A 21,137-nucleotide genomic window follows, 5' to 3' on the forward strand; every position below is an offset into this window, starting at 1 on the left:
TAGCTTCCTTATTCTTTTTATGTATACAGGTATGGATGCTTACTGGGCTGTGATGTAAAAATGTGTTATTGAGGGTCATGGCCCAAAAAAAGAGGTCTAGTAAAAAAATGCTCATTTAGGGAATTTTGATAGTAACTATTCTGGTCACATATGGATAAAAAACCAAAAAAAACCTCTATCATTAATATGAATGGACTGTACTGGCTACAAACTAGAACGTGAAGAGCCATGATTTTTGGTTTTAAAAAATTATATTAAAAAAATGCCCACAAACCTAGGAAAAGCCTCAGAGGCTGAATGGGCACAGAATGCCAATAGCAGTTAGTTCTGGGTGGCAGGATTACAAGAGACTGACTTTCTTTCTGCCTTACTGAATTCTCTGTATTTTCTACAACAACCGTGCGTTCATTTTTTCAAGAGGCTAAAGAAACAAGACAACTAAATGCAGTATCTAATCCTACAATGAACCCTGTACTGGAGTGCAAAAACGCTATAAAGAACATAACTGGGTAAAATTGTCGAAACTGGAATACAAATGACAGACTGAAGTATTGTATCAATGTTTCAGTAACAGAATATCCTTATTCTTAGAAAACGCACACTGAAATATTAAGAAGCAAAAGGCCATGTAACTTTCCCTTAAATTACATGTACTTTAGAAACATACATGAGCACAAATGATGAAACAAAATGGGTGATACCTTACCAATAAGCAACTATGAGTGAAAAGTACATGGGTACTTTCTTTGTACTGTCTTCACTCTTGCAATTATTTTCCTAAATTTTAAATTGTTTCTAAATTAAGGGACGCCTGGGTGGCTCAGTGGGTTAAGTATCCAACTTCAACTCAGGTCATGATCTCACAGTTCATGAGTTAGAGCCTTACATCGGACTCCTTGCTGAGGGTGCAGAGCGCCTGCTTGGGATTCTCTCTCTCCCCCTCTCTCTCTGTCCTTCTCTTTCTATCCCTTCTGCACACTCTCTCACAAAATAAATAAACTTAAAAAAATTATTTCCAAGTCAAAAGTTTAAACGTGCATTCGTTTTATAATAAGAAAAAAAGTAAGTAAAAATAAGTAACTCATTCATGCTCAACTTCATTCCAGAGGTCACTTTCCAATGTAATAGGCTTCTGCCTATGGCTCTGAGACACTAAATAGAAGCCCTGTTCTCGGAGCAGCAGGCCTGCCCCCAGGATACCCTACCTCTGGAGAACGGGTCTTACCTTCACTTCGCTGCTGTGTGATGACTGTTGGATCGGCTGGCCCAGCTGCTTCAGCGTGCTTGGCTTCAGGCCACAAGTCCTCACAGAGGGGGTTTTATCTGAGACAATCAGAAGTCAAACTGGTGACTTAAATGCATTCAGAGTCCCCCTCATTCTCTCATCTCCATTCTCAACAACCCCACTGCTGTCCCCTTCCTATCTGACAGCTCCCCGCTCCCGGGTTTGTCCCAGCCCTTACCACTCAGGGGAAAGGCCTGCCTGGCCCTGGACAGTCCCATGCTGTTGCCTCGGCCCACATTAGATGGGGCTGGGAGAATTGCTCTCATGGGTCTTGCCGCAGCCAGTAATGAGGGCTTGCCCCGAGCTTTGCCCTTAAGCTCAGGGGCTCTGAGCCCAGGGGTGAGCGGGTCAACTCTGGAAAAAAAAAAAAAAAAAAAAAAAAAAAAAGAAGGGAAACCTAAAAATTCTGGACCAAGTGGAAGAAACCAAAGCACAATCTCCAAATAGCATTTTAGCAGAAGGATAGTGTAGTAAACTCAGGGTAGATATTTCAGGGGTCATTACGAAGATAAATACAAAATAGTGCCCACTGTGAGGAATACAAACAGCTAGTGTAGTTATAATATCTGATCTGTCTCTAATTAGTATTTAAAGTATATCAGTCTCCCAGATGAGGGAGGCTAAAACACCCGCAGAACAAAATCCACATTTTCTTGTAGCTCCAATGCTGAGCACAGAGTCTACATCACAGAAGGCTCTTGTCGAGTGACACGCTTGCCTAAAACGAACAGTCGAAACTACACAGCTTCATGCTCTAAAGATACACAACCATCCCAAAGTATACTATAAATAAAAACAGGCAAGATGTAGAGATACATAAGTTATGCTACCATTTGTATAAAAAAAGGTAGGAAAAAATATATATACACATACACATATTTGTAGTATATGTCTAAAATTATCTCTGAAAACAGAAATTTGAGAAAACTGATTGTCTGGAAAACGGAAATGGATGACTTAAGGATAGACTAGAAGAGATTTTTTTCAGTGTATATTCCTTATACCCTTTGAGTTTGAATCATGTGCATATATCTCCTAGTCAACAATAAACAATTTTAAATCAAATAATAGAAACCAGAATTTCTAAGCCTTGGCACTATTGACATTTTGGGCTGGGTAATTCTTTGTAGGAGCCTGTCCTGTGAATGTTTAGCAGTATCTCTGGCCTCTACCAACTAGATGCCTGCAGCACCCTTCTCCCCCACAGTTGTTAACAACCAAAAATGTCTCTAAACATTGCCACAATGTCCCCTGGGGACAAACTGCTCCCCATTGAGAACCACTAATATAAACAAATAAGGGCCTTTAGTTACAAGACCACAACTGCCTCTGGGAAGGGGCCACATGAAAAATGCAGTCAAGCCTTTAGGGAGGGCATGGGGAGGAAAAATAGCCCATATTTATGGACCACCTCCTATCTGCAATGCACTGGGCTATGCATGCTTCACACACAATCTAAAGTCTATGAGGTCAGCCATTAAGGATTAGATTTTTCTAATATCCAACTCAAGATTTTTCAGAGGAAAGAACGGGCATGAGGTGACTATGGTCACCAGAACTGGTGGAGGTCAAACAGAAGTCAGAGACAGATTACAACCAGAACTGAATTCTCTGATCACCAGGACAAGAATCTTTCTATACCTTAATAAGGCTTCTCTTTCCAAATCTACTATCCAGGATTGGATACTAGCTTCTAACACTGGCCTCAGGCTGTACCAACAGGATCCTAGCAAGTGCTTCTGGGAAAATGACAAGAAGGGATGCACAGGAACGTGCCAGCAACGCACAGACAGCAGAGTGTAAGAGGAAAGTGTAAAAATCATTCTGTGGCTCTGGGCCTTAGTTTCCATATCTCTAAAATAGGAAACATTAATTGGGCTCTGCTGCCTCTCTCAGTAATGCTAATAACGACATAAAACAAAACAAGGAACATTTCCCAACCTGCTATTCTAAAAACAATCCTATAACATATAAACACATTTACCCTGCAGGCTTTTTGGGAGCAGGGAGAGGACTGGAGGTGCTGGTCCTCTCAGCTGGTGGTGGTATGTCTGCTCCTGGACTGTCATTCTCAGTTGTCCCCAGAGAGACCTCAGGCGGCACACCATTCTTGACCACCGGCGTCTTCGTGGCTGCCATACCACGATTCCCAGGAGCTTCCTTGACCAAAACATGGGCATCTGAGATGATCACTTCCTCCCACTCATTCTCCTCACCCACTTCTCTCGGAGGAGCTACACTTAGGAGCTGGCTTACAGCTTCTGAGTTCTCCAGAGTCAGTTTGGAGGCATTTTCCTTAGAGGAGTTTTGCTCAGTGGTGACAGGCTGCTGATTTCTTTTAACCACCGAACCTTTGGAGGAGACACCAGGAGCCAATTCCACTTTGACTTTGGCTGGCTTTTCCTAAAAAAAATAAGAATGCCTGTAGGCATTTGGCATTTTACAGTGGACAACACATCACAAATCTTTTCTCGTTCGCTCCTCACAACAACAACGTATGGGCAACAGACTAGGAAACTGAGACCCAGAGGCAGGAACAGGCTAATGTCAGGTGTCAAGACAAAGCTGGCCAGAATCCAAGTCTTCAGACTTTAGGTCCCCTTCACTACAATATTCAACACCCAGGTTAGCATACAGCTGTTCTAACAAATTTCTTATTGATAGCCTCTTTAGGTTTCAGCAAATGAAGTTGGCATTTTGAACCTGACCTTTGTTCAAAGCCTGCTTCTCTAGGTCTAGAAAGAAGCTGATACGTTGCCATATTTGGGCCCAGAAGTCCCAAGCTCTTTATCTTGGTGTTCCCTTTATCCCAATGCAGTCACATCTCACATGATGAGCCTCAAAAATTCCAATTCTGTTAGGGAAAACTCTATCTTTTGTCCCAGATTCTTTCAGGTGAGTCTTAAGGCTGGCTTACACACACGCCACAAACTTCTCAGTCAAATTAACTCATACGTATATTAATTACTTACTAGAAAATATTCAAACTCACTATAAATCCCAGCCACTATTTCAGGTCAGCCTACTTGAAAAATTCCTTGGTGCCTTAGCTTTTATGCTGTGGAAATATACTATTATTTATACACACACATACGTACATACACATACATTTACCTACATACACAAGCAATTTTTTTAAAACCGCGGTTGTCTCAGGAAGGTTCTTTTAACTCCATGTGAATAGTGAAAAGTGCTATAAATGAAGAGATATAAACATAGAAGCTGGGTTCTATCTAGGTTGTGCTCCACATCTAATGACTTATGTCACCTCAGACAACCTTCACCTGAACTCTCTCACTTTGCTACCATGAAACAAGAGGGTCGGCCTCTCACCATTCGTCAACAGCAGTACAACAGTCTTTCGGGGGGCTCAATTCATGGTGCAGGATTCCCCTGCATGCTGCAGAAGTCTAGCATCTGTGGCTGATGTTATTACCGTTTAGTATTCTCTCCCAGTCACAGACTACCAAAACCCCTTCCACTTCCAAAGGGGCCTGGGCAGCACACTGCCTCTGGTTAAGAACCAACATAGATGACCTAAGAAATCTCCTGTAAAGCATTCTCCGATTCTAACACACAGTAAGTGTGACTTTATTAGACTTATTAGACTTTAATAAGTCCGTGAAGACAAGTTAAATACAGAGAAAAATTCCTAGTAAACTGCACTGAGCTTACTGACTGCTGGAGAGGGAAAAGTTGGTAGAAAAACAGGAGACAAGCTAAATCTCTGCAATGAAATCTCTGAGCAAAACACTGCCCACTAAGTAGGCTGTTGCAGATAAAAATTCTCTTCAGGGAGAATGAATAATTTAAGGAATCAGAGCAAAATAACTAGCTAATGAGCTCACATTTCCTTAACTCAGCCTACCCTTTTGAGATTTCACTTTCTTTCCAGATAGAAGGTAAATACCACCAGTTGCCTGCTCAGAGACCTCAATTACCACCATCAGAGAGCCAAAGGAGTGAGGCCTTGGGCTACAGAGCTTTATATACTATCTTTTGTTCCATCCAACTCATTGGGAACTGTGCCAAACGTTTCTTGGGCTAATTTTAGCCAGTATGAAACTCTGGAACAATACAAGAAAAGGTGAGTCATTTCCTGACAGGCATGAACACATTTGGAGCTTTTAGAAACTATTTATACTTGCAGCTTCAAAAATCAGAACTCCAGAAATCTTAAAATTCTGCAGCTAAACAGCATAGCAATGCCTGAGAAGTGTGATTTAGTGGAAAAGCACTGACATAATTAGCTACATGAACTTAACAAGTCACTTCTCTTGAATCTATCTTTCCTCAACTAGAGACTTGGAATTGAACTGCCTGATGACCAAAGTCACTTTTTTCCCTAAAATTCCAAGTGCACTGATGCTAAAATGTTACCCTTTTTCTTCTTACACTCACTCAACTCTGATCCTATGAAATTCTGAAATCATAGTATTTACTCTTTACATGGCAATTCTATAAAAACCTCTGGAGAAAAGAATCTGACTTAACAAATCAACATGGGGGACAAGTACCTATGGGCGCCTGGGTGGCTCAATCGGTTAAGTGTCCAACTTCGACTCAGGTTGTGATTTCACAGTTCGTGGGTTTGAGCCCTGCATCAGGCTCTGTACTGATGGTTCAGAGCCTGAAACCTGCTTCAGATTCTGAGTCTCCCTTTCTCTCTGCTCCTCCCCTGCTCGCACTCTGTCTCTGTCTCTCTCTCTCAAAAATAACCATTAAAAAAAAATTTTTTTTAAAAGATGGGGGACAAGTAGCTAATAAAAAAAATTTGATTTCACAATGTGAATTTGCTCTCAGAAAGAGAACCATGGCTCAAGTTATTTCAATCAAAGGAGGGAAAAAAACATAAATGAAAAAGAAAAAAAGAAAGCCAAACTAAAAACAGAACCTGAAGGAGACAAGGCTACAGGATGAGTTAGACTCTTCCATAAAAAAGCATCAGAAATAAGGTCATGTGACAAACCTGCTGTGCATCTGTGAAGAAGGGTCAAGGAGGAGTCCAACTACCCTATTCAATCTCCCTACTGCAGATGAGGAAGTACATTTTGGGGAGGATAATTAGGATGGGAGGAAACTGAATGGCTGCACAGCAGCACAAGACAGATGGTGAGCACAAGAAACTCAACAAAATCTGAAACACACAAGCACTGGGCCCTTCCTGCCCTGAGAACTGATAGTGTAAAAAGCAGTAATAGAGACTGTAATTCTATTACTGCCAATAATGATAGCAGTGACCTCTTGCTGAGGATTTAATCTATACTAGGAATGCACCATCCACTTTACAGGGATAATCTCATTTGATCCATCCAAAAACCCTAATGAGGTAGGCACTATTGTTAATCTCCATTTACAAATGAAAGAAAAACCAAATCAAGAATAGACATAAAATGACTTGCCCAAGATTATATAGCCAAAATCCTTGAGAGACAGAAGTTCAAACGGAGAAAAGCAGACTCCAGAAGTGTACTTTTTTTTCTTATCCTCCCAAAGACACTCTTCTCTCTCCTAACACTGGAAATTTCTAGGGTTTTAGGAACTCAGTGCCAGAAATCCGGTACAGAGATCAAATGCCTCTTTCTTTCTTTCCCTTTAAAAGTTTATGTATTTATGCGTTTACTTATGTATTTATGTATGTATGTACATACATATATGGTCTCCACCCCCAATGTAGGGCTCAAACTCACGACCCCGAGATCAAGAGTCTCATGCTCTCCCAAATGAGCCAGCCAGGCACCCCCAGAAGTGTATTTTTAAGTATTAACTTATTCTGTCTCCTGGAATTAGTGATGCCCTGAACTCCCAACATTCAGCCAGAGGGCAAAAGTCACCATCCCAGTATTTTTCAGAGATGTTCTATGGAAACTGCCCCCAAGGAACTTAAAAGGTATGGCACTATAGAAGTTTTCTCTCTACAGATAAATGTGGACCCTGCTGAGCTAGACACCTAACAAACACAAACCTAGCCTAAGTTATTGTCACAAAAACAATGCTCTCTCTTTCCTTTTCTACCTACCCAAATTCCACTGATCCTTCAAGACCATCTCCTCTATATCCCATCCCGGACGATTCTAGTTCTTTTGACCCTAAACAATTTACAGTCTCATACAAAAGTGTGACAAGTTATGTATGATTTATATAGTCAATGTGAAGTATAAAACAAGTAACAAAGCAATGTGTTGAACTGAACTTCACAGGGGCATAGCTCTGATGCTCATTTATTTATCAAGCATCAATTACTTAGAAACAGAGACAGAAGTATACATTTGGAGAGTTAACTATGAAAGACCTAGATATCTGGTTAAGGACCTTTACTTTTAATAGCAGCTATAGGATACTGAAAGGACTTTGAGCTAAAAAGTGAGCAGATGTGAGCTACGCATCTGAATAACTAAGCAGTCAGTGTGGAGGGTGGATTGTTAAAAATTTAACAGGAAATGAATAAACTGACATAGTGTAGTCATTCATAGGAAGTTATAAAGGAATTAAAGATAATGGTCTTGAATATTTAATGGCATGATATGTGAAGTAAAAAAAAAAAAAAGGTCAAGCTATAGAACTTGTGTATTCACAGAAAAAAGACTAGAAGAAGATACAACAAAATGTTAATAATGACTTTTCTTTGGATGGGGTAAGATTATGGATGACATTTTATGAAAATGACTTACTTGTATAGTCAGAAAGTAAAAACAAATATTTATTTTTTAAGTCCTTTGCTCTAAAGGGGAACAGGGAGCCTACTTTATGGGGTTTCCAAAGCAGCAATGGCCAATGGACCTTACCTTTGGGATCCACTTCCCTCCTAGGAAGTTACCACAGATAGGGCACTTAGGTGGTTTGTGCCTGGTGACGTAGGTAAAGGAGCAACCTGGGCTGGTGCATGTCCCATGGCCCCGGCGGGTGTATGTAGTGGTCTGTAAGGAAAAGAGTGGGTCAGAATCAACACCACAGTGCAAGCCCTCTCAGATCCTGAAGACCATTATAAGCACAAAACTGCCAGGAGGATACCAGTTTGTAGAAGAATAGCCAATTCGTGGTATCTTAAAAGGTCAGAATTGGAAAGGTTCTAAGATACAATTAGTTCACTTTTGAGAAATGAAGAAACTGGGTTCAAATGAGGAAAGACAGCTGCCTAGGATTACACAGGTATCAGAAGAACAGACACAGCAATAACTGCTACTAATTAATGAAGCACCACACAGCGCTGAACGCTTTACCAATATCTCATTTAACGCTTTCCGCAATTCTATGAAATAGGTATTTTTAACTACTGAGGTTCAGAGCAGTTAAATGCTTTACCTCAAGTTGTATAGTGAATCTAGGGCACACCTAGACTTAGAACCCAGAGGTCTTTGATTCTTGGTCCTAGATTCCTTCCACGCACTTGGCTGCACACTACAGCCCTAAATACTTCGAAGAATTTGCTTCCTCTTCATTCCTGTTAGTTAAAAATCAGAGAACCTAGGACTTAGGGTTCAGAGATATAAAAATAGAGTATGGCCACTTAAAAAAAAAAAAAGGGAATTTCAACAGAAATCAAGTCCTTTGATATGCAACTGAATTTAATTATCGGCATATGAATATATTCAGCTACTGGCTCTCACCATCTCCAATGATTTCCCTTTGAACAGAATGATTACAATGGGTTTTTATTTTCGGCTACAAATAGAAATTAGCCAAGCTCCATTTCTTGATTAATGCCGCAAAGGAGACATTTTCCTGTCAGATTTGTTGTGTCTTACAGATGTTTACTCAGATATTAGTCCCATTTTTCCTAGCCTGGCCAAAAAGCAAAAACCTCCCTTGGAGAAACACCAAGCTGCCACTAGGCTACCTGTGCCAGAATGCCTAGGGAAAAGGTGATTCTAATAGTAGCAAGTCAAGGTTGAGGGTGAAGTAGTGTGGTAAGAGGGAAAGAGACCGGGTTTCAAGTTCCAACTCCACTACTGACACACGGGATGACATGGGGGTAAGTCACCTTATCCCCTCTTCTGTAAAATCACCCGCCCTTCCTATTCTTCCTATTTCATGGATATCTCTTGAAAAACAAATGAGGTAAGAAATAAGGAAACATGTCACTCAGTAAACCGTAGAAGATTCTATAGGTTTGTGAGAAATTATTATTACTGGGATATAAAACTTCTCTGATCTTCACTCCGACTGTGGCTCCATACAGAATATTCATTCTGAATACCACCAGAAAGCAGAGTAAAAATTTAAGTTAGGTCAGTTCTATAAATAAATTCCCATGAACTTGGAAAGACTCCTAAACAGCAGCTTATAGAAAGAACTTTAGGGGAAAAATGCTAGTTTTCAAGGCTGGTGTTTCATTCTTAAGTATTATCTATAAAGGCTTTTCTGGAAGAGTCTGGCTGACACTTATTAAATTATGAGAGAATAACAATTTCCAGGAGAGCAAAGGCTCAGGCCTTTGAATTGGGTTGCAGGGGTTGTTCCTGTTTAAGATACAACTTTCTCATCTAAAAATATATTGTTTATCCAAGGTTTTAGAAGATAGACCGTGATAAGTTAAAATGTACAATATTAATCCTAAAAAGCCACCATAATAACTAATACAAAGTTAACGGCTAGTAAGCCAATAAAGGAGATAAAATGGATTCATCAAAAACATCCAATTCAAAATAAAGCAAAATACAACAGAATAAAAAAACAGTAAAATGACAAATTTAAACTTAAACATATAATTAATCACATTAAATGTATATGGCCCAAATACCACAATTAAAAAATAGAAGGTTGTCATAAAGTCTTGCTCTTAGAGCCAAACTATATACTGCTGTAAAAAAAAAAAAAGTACTTTAAATACAAGATAAATAGGTTAAAAGTAAAATGCTGGAAAAAGATAAAACTTGCTAATAACAACAATGCAAAGAAAGCTCAATATTCAAATTTCAGACTGACAAGGCATCTGAGTGGCTCAGTTAAGCATCTGACTCTTGATTTCAGCTCAGGTCATGACCTCATGGTTCCTGAGATCGAGCCCTCTGTCAGGCTTCACGCTGACAGTGTGGGGCCTGCTTGGGATTCTCTCTCTCCCCCTCTTCCTCCCTACCCACCACTGCTCATGTGTGCACACACACACACTCTCTCTCTCTCTCAAAATAAATAAACATTAAAAAAAAGTAAATTTCATAGCAGACAATATTGCCAGAGATAAAGAAGGTCATTTCATAATGATGAAGTGTCAATTTACCAAGAAGACATAACAATCCTAAAGGTTTAAGTACTTAATAAAAAAAAGAGTCAACATATGACACAAAAATTAATAAAGATGGAAAAATAAATAAATACTATTTATAGTGATAGGTGGATGTCTGTTCTTAATAACTGATAAAACAAGGCAACAGAAAATCATTAAGGATGTAAGAGTTGAATACTATCAATCAACGTGACCTAATCTAATATGTGTATAATATTCCACTCAAAAGCAAAATACGCATTCTTTTCAAGTGCACACAGAACATTTATCAAGACAAACCATAACCTGGGCCATAAAATAAATCTCAATAAATTTAAAAGGATTCAGGTCTTACAAACTGCAAAGTTCTGACTATAATGGAATGAAATCAGAAATCAATAAAAGACAAGATATCTGAAAACTCCCAAATATTTGGAAAGCAAATAATATACTTTTAAATAACTTCTGGGTCAGGGCACCTGGGTCGCTCAGTCGGTTGAGCGTCTGACTTCGGCTCAGGTCATGATCTCGCAGTTGGCGAGTTCGAGCCCCGCGTCGGGCTCTGTGTTGACAGCTCGGAGCCTGGAGCCTGCTTCAGATTCTGTGTCGCCCTTTCTCTGCCCCTCCCCCGCTCATGCTCTGTCTCTGTCTCAAAAATAAATAAACATTAAAAAAACTTTTAAGTAACTTCTGGGTCAAAGAATAAGTTAGAAGTATTTTGAACAAAATGAAAATGAAAGTATATCAAAATTTGTGGGATGCCACTAAAGTAGTGCTTAGAGGGAAACTTATAGCACTAAGCACCTATATTAGGAAAAAAAGGTCTCAAATCAATGACCTCAGCTTCTATCTTAAGAAACTAAAAAAGAATAAATGAAGCCCAAAGTAAGAAGAAAGATAATAAAGACCTGGGCAAAAATCAGTGAAACAGAACATAGAAAAAACAATAGAGAAAATCAATGAAACTAAAAGCTGGTTCTTTGAAGGTCAATAAAATTGATAACCTCTAGTCAGGCTTGGGGGGGGGGGCGGGGCGGAGAGAGAGAGAGAGAGACCCAAATTTATGCTACCAGCGATGAGAGAAGTAAAAGCAATAGAATCTATAGATATTAGAAGGATAAGCATTCTTCGGCATTTTGAACACAGAATTACCACATGATCCAGCAATTCCACTCTTAGGTATATACCTAAAACAACTGAAATCAAGGACTCAAGCAGACACTTATCCACTAAAGTTCATAGGAGCAATATTCACAACAGCCGAAAGGTGAAAACACACCAGATGTCCATCAATGTTTAAGAATGGATAAAGAAAATATAGCGTATACACACAATGGAATATCATTCAGCCATAAAAAAGAATGAAATTCTGATACACGGTATAAGATAGGTGAACCTTGACAACATTATGCTAAGTGAAAAAAGGAGAGACCATGAGGACAATATTTGCATGGCTCCAATTATATGAGGTACCTAAACCATGCAAATTCAGAGACAGAAAGTAAAACGGAGGTTACCAGGGGCCGTGGGAGGGAAGAAAGGAGAGTTATAGTTTAATAGGTACAAGGTTTCTGTTTGGGATGATGAAACTTCTGGAAATAGATACTGGTAATGACTCCACAACAATGTCAATATACTTAATGACACCGAATTATACCCTTAAAAATGGATAAAATGATAAATTTTACGTTATGCCTACTTTACCACAGTTTAAAAAAAAAAATAAAGGAATGTTTCGAACAATTTTACATCAATAAATTTCACAACTTATATGAGATGAACAAATTCCCTGAAAGACAAACTACCAAAGCTCACTCAAAAACAGATAATTTAGGGGTGCCTGGGTGGCTCAGTCGGGTGAGCATCTGACTCTTGATTTCCGCTCAGGTCACGATCTCAGAGCCCAAATCAGACTCTGCACTGAGCATGGGGCCTGTTTGGGATTCTCTCTCTTCCTCTCTCTCTCTCTCTCTGTCCCTCTTTCCCACTCATGGACGCGTTATCAAAATAAACAAACATTTAAAAAAATAATCGAAATAGTCCTATACATATTTTAAAAATTGGACTTGCAGTTAAAAATCTTCCCACAAAGAAGTCTCCAGGTCCAGAATGACTTCACCAGCAATTACCAAATGTTTAAAGAAGAAATAATGCCAATACTATACAAACTCTTCTAGAAAAATGAAGAGGAAAAAGTACTTCCTAGCTCTATTAGGTAAGCATTACCCTGATACTAAAGCCAGATAAGCAATATACAAGAAAATTAGAGACCAACATCCTTCGTGAATATAGACACAAAATTTCTGCGCAAAACTTCAGCAAAACAAATCCAACAATATGCTGGAAGAATAACACCTCAATGCCAAGTGGGGTTTATTCCAGGAATGTAGGGTTGGTTTAACATTTGAAAAACAATGAAATTAACCACGTTAACAAACTAAAAAAGAAAATTCCTACAACCATCTCAACAAACATAGGAAAAACATTTGACACAATCCAACATCCATTCCTGATAAAAGCTCCCAGCAAATTAGGAATATAAGAGAACTTCTTAAATTTGATTAGGGTATCTTTGAAAAACCTGTAACTAATATTACACCTAGTGGTGAAAGACTGAATGCTTTCCTCCTAAGACAAGGAACAAGACAAAGATATCTGCTCTCACCATTTCTATTCAATTGTACTGGAGGTCCTAGACAGGGTGATAAGAAATAAGGAATCCAGATCAGAAAGGAGGAAATAAAACTGTCCTTATTCACAGACAACATGATCATCTATGTAGAAAATGCAACAGAGACTACAAAAAGGCTACCAGGAAACATGAGTTTAACAAAGTTGCAAAATACAAATTTAATATACAAAAAAATCAATTATATTATCATATATTAGTAGTGAACAATCAGATACTGAAAACAGTTTTGGAGTGCCTGGGTGGCTCAGTCAGTTAAGTGTCTGACTCTTGATTTCGGCTCAGGTCATGATCTTGCAGTTTTGTGAGCTTGAACCCCACGTTGGGCTCTGTGCTGACAGCACAGAGCCTGCTTGGGATTCTCTCTCTCCTTCTCTCTGCTCCTCCCTCACTCTCGCTGTCTCTCTCAAAATAAATAGGTAAACTTTAAAAAAAAAAAGAAAGAAAAAAAGCTTTGGAATAACATTACAATAGCATAAAAAAACATGAAATATTTAGGGATAAATCTCAGCCCATATGCTGCAGTATGTGATGGAAAATAACATTAACTGAGAATCAAAAGACTAGGGTCCTGGTTCTGGCTTGTTTTGCAGCCCAGTGGTTTTGAATACTTAGGAGAACAAGTCCTTTCTCTTCTCTGGCCCTTTTTTCTAATCGGCACAGTAATAAGATTGAATCAGATCAGTGGCCCCTCAATTTTTCTATATCATGTATGCTTCTGAGAATTTGGAAAGAGGTACTGAACCTATCCTAGGTAAATGCTCTTAAGAAGAAAAGTTCGTATGTAACTTGAGGAGTTTAAGGGTCCTGCAGCACCCCATTCACAGACCCTCCCCATACCCCTCTGCCCAGTAAATACCTGGACCAGATAATTTGAGTTTGCCAGTGATACTACTGTCTTAACGTTACTAGGACTTTTACAGAACTACCTGGAAGAGAATTCTTATGGAGCGCTAATCTCCATCAGCTCCCCACACACTGACCAGTTTGATGGAGGTGGGGTTCTCCACAACTGAGTAGGCAGGAAGAGGCAACATGATGAACTGCGTGGCTGGCGCAGAGGAGCTACTCTCACTGGGATCCTGTGGGCACACGGAGAGAAGGACGGTTTTACTGAGATGGAATAAAGAACAAACACCCAGGGCCACCCACAACACTGAAAGACTGATCAAGTCCAATAACAACAATGTGCTTGCCCAAAAAAACGAATCTATGATCATCTCAAAACTTTAATTTAGAATAAAGAGAAAACTGTTACTGCAGAGAATGTGCTATCCTCATTTCACAGATGAGAAAACTGAGGTTCTAACAGACTTAGGATTCCTAAAATCACATAAGCACTTAGTGAAAGAATCCAACTCTTCTGACCCTGTCACATGTTCTTAACACCCTATCAATCTGCCTTAAGCAGGCAGGTGGCATGCTTCATTATCATAAATAGCACTGAGGCAACAAACAAAATGGACTTAGGCCTACCATAGATTCCTCCGCAAGGGGGTACCTGCTCTCCTCTCATACATGTAGGCCATCCTACATTCCTCTCAGCCTAAGCAGAACTCCTACTCTCTAAGGATGCCACACTACCCAGGGTAATAGGGGGGAGCCACGCAGTGGGATCACGGAAGCTGCTCTTTCCCCTCAGCTGGGCATGACACTTATGCCACTGGAGAGACTCCTCTGAACTGTAAGTCCCATTGATCTGGCCTTAAGTAGAGCTTCCTTTTTCCTACACACTCTATGCCCAGGAAGACCATCTGAAAACTCTCCTCAACAGTTCAAGGTACTATTGTGTTTGCCAAAACAATCTTCAGGGAACATAAAATCCTAACAGCTTGACAGATCCTGGCTTCGATTCATGGATAGCCCATATCATTTAAATGCTGTTAATGTACCTCTGGACTATCTCATGTGAAGAAAACCCTAGCTATCATGGGCAAGAGGAGTTGGTAAGAGTGCCTAAGAAACTGAAGAGAACTTTAGAGTAAGCCCAGGGGCAAAAAGGTTCAAGAGGACTGTAGTCCTACTAGAAGTCCACACCAGTACTCTTCACTACCACTGCATGGCACTTGCTGCCTTTGTAGGAATTTCAGATAAAGCAAAAGAGACATCAGTACCAAAGTCACTTACCCTCATGACAGTTACCACTGACATGCTCTCCCCAACCTGGGGGTGGGGCACAGCCAGGCTTCCGGTGGGGAGGTCTGGTGAGCCGTTCACTAAGGTCTCTTCAATCACCAGGCTTGTCTGGTACGGTTGGTGGCTCTCTCCTACCTCCAGGGAAGCCTCCTCCAGGAGCACATCCTGGCTGAGGATCTCTGAGGTAGCGATCTCTTGTACAGCACCTGGCTGGGCAAGGGCTCCCACCTCCTCAGCTAGGGCCTCCACAGCCAGGCACTGCTCTGCCATGCCTGCATGGCTGGGCACTGCCTCCGGGGCAGCACTGGACACAAGAGATGGCCCTTTAGGGGATATCTGGTTCTGGGCCACACAAAGCTCTAGCTGAGGGCAGTTCCGATCCTCCTGTAGGCTGCTCTTGGGGATGATGATGTAATCTGAGCGGGGGAGGATCTTGCGGAAACCTGGGATGTCCGGAACCACAGCAGTCAGTGCAGAGAGCTTAGAGTTCTGAGGATGAGTAAGCCAGGAAGGGGAAGACAAGCAGAGATAAATGGCATGAGACCGCATGGACATACATGTATGATGATTTCCCCCCCCCCCCTGTAAAAGGGTACCAGAAAGACTCCTCTCTTGACCCCAAGACTTAGTTAGGGTCAGCCTCCGTCAACAGCAGTGTCACCCTCATCTGAATCACAGTTTCACCAATGTAGCTTACTTGCTCAGTCACACAGGAGACAGATAGATAAAATAGATCAGACTCTGAAAGGGCACTGATCTTGGCATTTGAAACTGTGAGCTGGAATCCCAGATCTGCATAGTTTTGAGCAAATACTTTCCACTTTTTAGGTCTTGCTGCCCCATCTATAAAATGAAGAAGCTGAATTTAGCTATTTATGAGTTCTTCCCAGCTCTGGTACTTTAGGATTCCAAAGTGGCAGAAGATTGAAACATGAGAATGTACGATGTTCAGTAAAATCCCAAAAAGCCTAAAATACAAGTCAACAGGTCAAACTGGAACTCAAGGCAGCAAGCAAGGATTCTGATAACACTGGTTTCTCCCAGACTTACAAAGATGAACCGATCACATCATGAGACAAAGTGATGGGGATATCTGACAAGGACCTGACTATACTGGTGGGGGTGGGGGAGTGGGGCAGATAGAAATATGAACACTGACTAGGATCTTAAAGTTTAGAAAACACTTTCCCGACCTTAAAAACAACACTATTAAGTTGGGTACTATTATTATTCCTACCAAAACTTAGGGAGGTAAATTTTCTTAAAATACAAAATTAGAAAGTAACAAAGCTAGGACTCTAAGCCAGCTCTTCTAAGGAGCAAGGAAACCAGGTATTAAAAGCACAACCCTTCATAGCTAATTGGTACCCAAGAAAAAGGTGCTTTTGTTTTCTTTTTTCAAATTAAACTGAAAGTTACCCAATAAGTAAAACAGAAAAGTTCAAAGTCAACAGTTAAGTGAGAACTGAAATTAAATGGAAATAATTTCAGATGCATCTTTTAAAAGGAACACTAAGTCCATTACAAAAGGATCCTTAAATAAATCAAAAGCAAGAAGTCGATGAGACTACTTAAGGTACAAAGGAAGCACTCAGAGATGAAAGTTAAAAGAAGCACTCAGATGAAACATAAAAGCAGACAGGCCAAATCCTTTATGGAGCCTTTACTGGAGAGATAATGGAGAAATGACATTCTCAAGTCACCCTTTGAAGCAGACAGGTCAGGAGAACAAGATTAAGTGGTAGCAAATGCAAAGAATGATCTGGACTTAATCAACAAATCCGAGCACAGAGAAACCAGGCCGGCCTGAATGACGCTGGAACCACGGGTCTTGCCACTTGGCAAGACACTGGAAGGGCTGCCGAGACGCTGAGCTGCCACAAAGTCTCTGACAGGCTTTCAAAGTATGCAGGCAGGAGGGTCTCACCTTCACACCAGGCAACATGGGAGAGTTCAAACACAGCACCTAAAGCCTTCCCCAGTCTTGGCACGTTCAGATGCTCATGAAATACCACCTTTTCTTATTATGTGGCCACTGGACACTTAACCTAGTAAAGAGTGATATTTATTGACCAAGGCAGTGTGTGCCAAGGACTCAGCTAGATGCTTTATGTTATATATTTTAAACACTGTAAGCAGTTACTATTACTCCCCATTTTATAAATGAGGAAACTAACATTCAAAGATTAAGTGATTCTTCCAAGGTCACAGCTAGTTAATATCAGAGATAATCTATTCATGTTCTTGGCAGTAGTGGCAGAGATGACGGTAAATATATAAAATCCCATGTGGATACTGCAGATGATTTACTTAAAAAAAAAAAAATTTAAAGTCTTAATAAGGACAAGGGGTGCCTGGATGGCTCAGTCCAACTCTTGATTTCAGCTCAGGTCATGATCTCACAGTTCGTGAGTTTGAGCCCCACGTTAGGCTCTGCCCTGACAGTGCAGAACCTGCTTCGGATTCTGTTTCCTTCTCTCTGTGGCTCTGCCCTGCTCGCTCTCCATCTTTCTCTCTCTCAAAATAAATAAACAAGCATTTAAAAACAAATTTTTTTTTTAAAGTCTTCATAAGGACCTATATTACTGTCTACCTTTAAATGCTATTATCACTCTGGGAATAGGGAAAATTTTCTCGTATCAGGGCAAAAGGTTGCTGAATTTATAATGGGGAAACCACAGGGGTATATGCACTTAATTCCTAAATTCCACTTTCTACCTCCAACAGGAATTGTCTCCCAGATTATTTATAAACAAATCATCTAAAGGAGGGGATACAAAGTGGTATCTCCAAGACCATAGATAGCACAAAACTCTTCCAGAAGAGGAATGCCAAGCCAATAAGGACAACATAATCTAAATGGCATTGGCAGACGGCTCCACTAAGGGCAAACACAACCTCTTCTGCTGTAACACAGTTGTTGCATTCCTGAAGAACCTTTGCTCTATATTATCGAAAAAGAAAGTAGAGACAATGTTTCAACTGAAAAAAAGAGTTAAGGTTAACCCTGCAGTAACAAGGATATTTTTCCTGCAGGAATTTGTTAAAAACAAACAAAACAGAACAAAAAACAGCCCTGGGGCACCCGGGTGGCTCAGATGGTTGAACATCCAGACTCTTTAATTTTGGCATAGGTCATGGGATCAAGCCCCACACTGGGCTCCACACTGAGCATGGAGCTTACTTAAGATTTTCTCTTTTCTTTTCTTTTGAGCCTGCTTAAGATTTTCTCTTTCCTTTCTTTCTTTCTTTCTCCCTTTGCCCCTCTCACCTACTTGTGCTCTCTAGCTCTTTCTCTTAAAAAAGAGTAAAAACAAACAAAAATAAGCCAGCCCTATTAATAGTTGCCAGTGTGTTTTGTTACCGTGAACTAGAAATACACAATGGCTGATAGGCACAAACTGGAAGGCACTCTAGAATATTCTTTAATTCAAGCCTCAGTCTCCTCCATCATCTTCAGCTTTAACCTTGCATTTCTGCTTCTGGCACAGTGCACAACCACCAGCGGGTAACAGAAGAATGTGACATTATACAAAGCAGCTGTATCTACTTCTAAACTCTGCAAGCCCAACTGCTGATTATGTTATAACTGATAGCAACCAGCACGACACATATTCATTATGTTCAATGAGTAACATGAACACTGTGCAGGAGAAATGCCTAAATAAGCTACTACATGAAGACAAAACTTGGGGCACCTGGGTGGCTCAGTCGGTTAAGCATCCAACTCTTGGTTTCAGCTCAGGTCTTGATCTCACTGTTCGTGGGACTGAGCCCTGTGCTGAGCTCTGCGCTGATAGCACAAAGTCTGCTTGGGATTCATTCCCCACCCCCCCCAGCCCCTCCCTTGCACGTGCATGCTCTCTCTCTCAAAATAAATGAATAGACCTTAAAAAAGAAAAACTAAAAAAAGATAAAACGGACTCAAAGTTTTCCCAAGAAAAGGAAACAGGAGAATAGGAGGCTGGTCTTCCCAAGGCCTTCACCATTAACCCAGTGGAGAAATTAGTTGGAAAACAAAATTACTTACAGGATCCAAACCTTCTTTCTCTAGTTTGGCTTTCTCCAGATAATAACTCCTCTCAGCCACACTCAGGAGCCTCCAACTTTCACTAATCTTCTTATTGATCTCGGATTGAGGGAGGTGGGGGAGCTCCTGCTGCACTTTCAAGTAGATGTCGTAATAGTAGAGAAGATAAGCCGACCTAAAGGAAGCAGTGACTTCTTCAGATTTTCCCTCATTCAACCAGTAAATACTGCAGTGTTAGGGTTTGACAGTAAAGAGGCAAAAACCCAGCTTTTTATTTCAAAGGATTTAACCAAACAGGGACTGAAGCAGACAAACATTTAAGTAACAGCCCCAGATGGTGTACAGGTTTCTCCCTCCAGAAAGCTGGAAGCAGAAGCTTGTCTGATTCACTTTTCACTGGACCGCACTTTCTACAGGAATGACTGGCTTTAAAGGCCAGTATGAGCAAAGATATACAAGTGCCCTGTCACTCCTCTCTCAGGGAAAGGTTACTTAGGGGGCTGATCGCAATCTGGTTATCACTCACATGCTTTACTCCTCTACACAGCCTCTGGCCATCTCACTGGTGAACAGCACCTCCCCAGAGTTGAGAAAGGGAAGTAAATTAACTACCAAAGTAACCTGAAACTGGTACCTTCAGCAAGAAGTTTGGAGTGTTTAGTTAAGAGGGAGATTAGAGCTACAGTATGGATAGTCTTTATAGACATCGCTGATACTGTTTATGATTCTGTATTTTTATTAATGCCCGATTTTAAATGCTTCAGTATCGACAATGACAATAATAAATAACACAGTTCATTTGTACATAGCTTCCACCATTTGTATGGTACAATTTCCAGTGACAGGAAAACATGATCATAATCTGGCCAGGAATGGCAATTGCTGGTATCACTTCCTACTTCCCATCCCCTTCTCCCCACAACACCACACCCGTTCAAAAACAGACATGGCACTCTCAAAGAATCTGGACACAGCCCAAGGTCTTCCTCAACACAGTTTTCCAAGCAGCTTGTGTTTATAAATGTCAGCTACCTAAAGGTGTTGGCTAACCTGGGTTTCTTGGCCTTTTCTCCATGTATTTTATACTTTTTCTTCTTCTTGGGTGGCCCAGGAGAGGTATAACAGTAGGCTTCCTCAATTTCCTCCATCACGACAGTTACCTCAGTACCATCATATGATGCATCCATGGCTAGAGCAAAGGCAAACACAAACAAGTTTCAAGAATCTATCCTAAAAAGGACAGCAGGCACTTGATCCAATGATCCCCTATCTCTGCCAGGCCCTTAAGGTTCAGTCATTTCCCAAACTCAGCAGATCCTAGGAAGCACTGGGAGGAGGAGGGGGGGGCGGAGCACTTAACAAGCATACAGATTCCAGGGTTCCACCTCAGCTTTTCAGAATCCAAAATCTCCAGAGGGTATGGAAATCTGCATGCTTAACAAGTGTCCCAGGTGATTCCTTTGACTAGGCAAATTTAGGATCACTAGCTTAGACAGCCCATTTGCTTATAATCATTCATGGGACGTAATAATTCTTCAACTCAAAGAATAGCCCCCACATTATAAGAATTCCATATGGTAACAGGTAAAAAGAATACTTAGCCAGGAGTCAGAAGTTCTGGACCCTCTCTCATGTTTCATTACCTTAAGCAAACTGCTTCAATGATTCATTCAGACACGCAGTAAGTGGCTGTATGTAATAGATTTCTTTACACTCTGCCAGCTTGTGTGACTTTGAGCAGGTAGGTCCTTCAGCTAGTTCAGGTTCGAGTCTTTCACATATAAAAAGAAAGATG

The 21,137-nt window shown here is 40.6% G+C and overlaps 1 protein-coding gene across 4 annotated transcripts in view; it reads right to left on the reverse strand.

Moving 5' to 3' along the window:
- Window positions 1–21,137, reverse strand: part of HMGXB3 (HMG-box containing 3) — a 47,380-nt gene that overhangs the window by 23,697 nt on the left and 2,546 nt on the right. For 2 of the 4 annotated variants that reach the window (XM_042994385.1, XM_042994391.1), the window contains exons 2-10: window positions 20,986–21,113; window positions 20,393–20,531; window positions 19,343–19,517; window positions 15,304–15,801; window positions 14,160–14,258; window positions 8,071–8,202; window positions 3,270–3,688; window positions 1,464–1,639; window positions 1,226–1,323 (exon numbers count right to left, since the gene is read on the reverse strand). In XM_042994385.1, coding sequence (XP_042850319.1) covers window positions 1,226–1,323; window positions 1,464–1,639; window positions 3,270–3,688; window positions 8,071–8,202; window positions 14,160–14,258; window positions 15,304–15,801; window positions 19,343–19,517; window positions 20,393–20,529 — 1,734 coding nt within the window. In that variant the 5' untranslated portion in view covers window positions 20,530–20,531; window positions 20,986–21,113. The remainder of the gene's footprint in view (window positions 1–1,225; window positions 1,324–1,463; window positions 1,640–3,269; window positions 3,689–8,070; window positions 8,203–14,159; window positions 14,259–15,303; window positions 15,802–19,342; window positions 19,518–20,392; window positions 20,532–20,985; window positions 21,114–21,137) is intronic. The other 2 variants (XM_007093384.2, XM_007093385.2) reach the window with 2 other exon arrangements.

The sequence above is a fragment of the Panthera tigris genome, chromosome A1 (assembly GCF_018350195.1).
Source record: "Panthera tigris isolate Pti1 chromosome A1, P.tigris_Pti1_mat1.1, whole genome shotgun sequence".
In the NCBI taxonomy this organism is placed as follows: domain Eukaryota; kingdom Metazoa; phylum Chordata; class Mammalia; order Carnivora; family Felidae; genus Panthera; species Panthera tigris.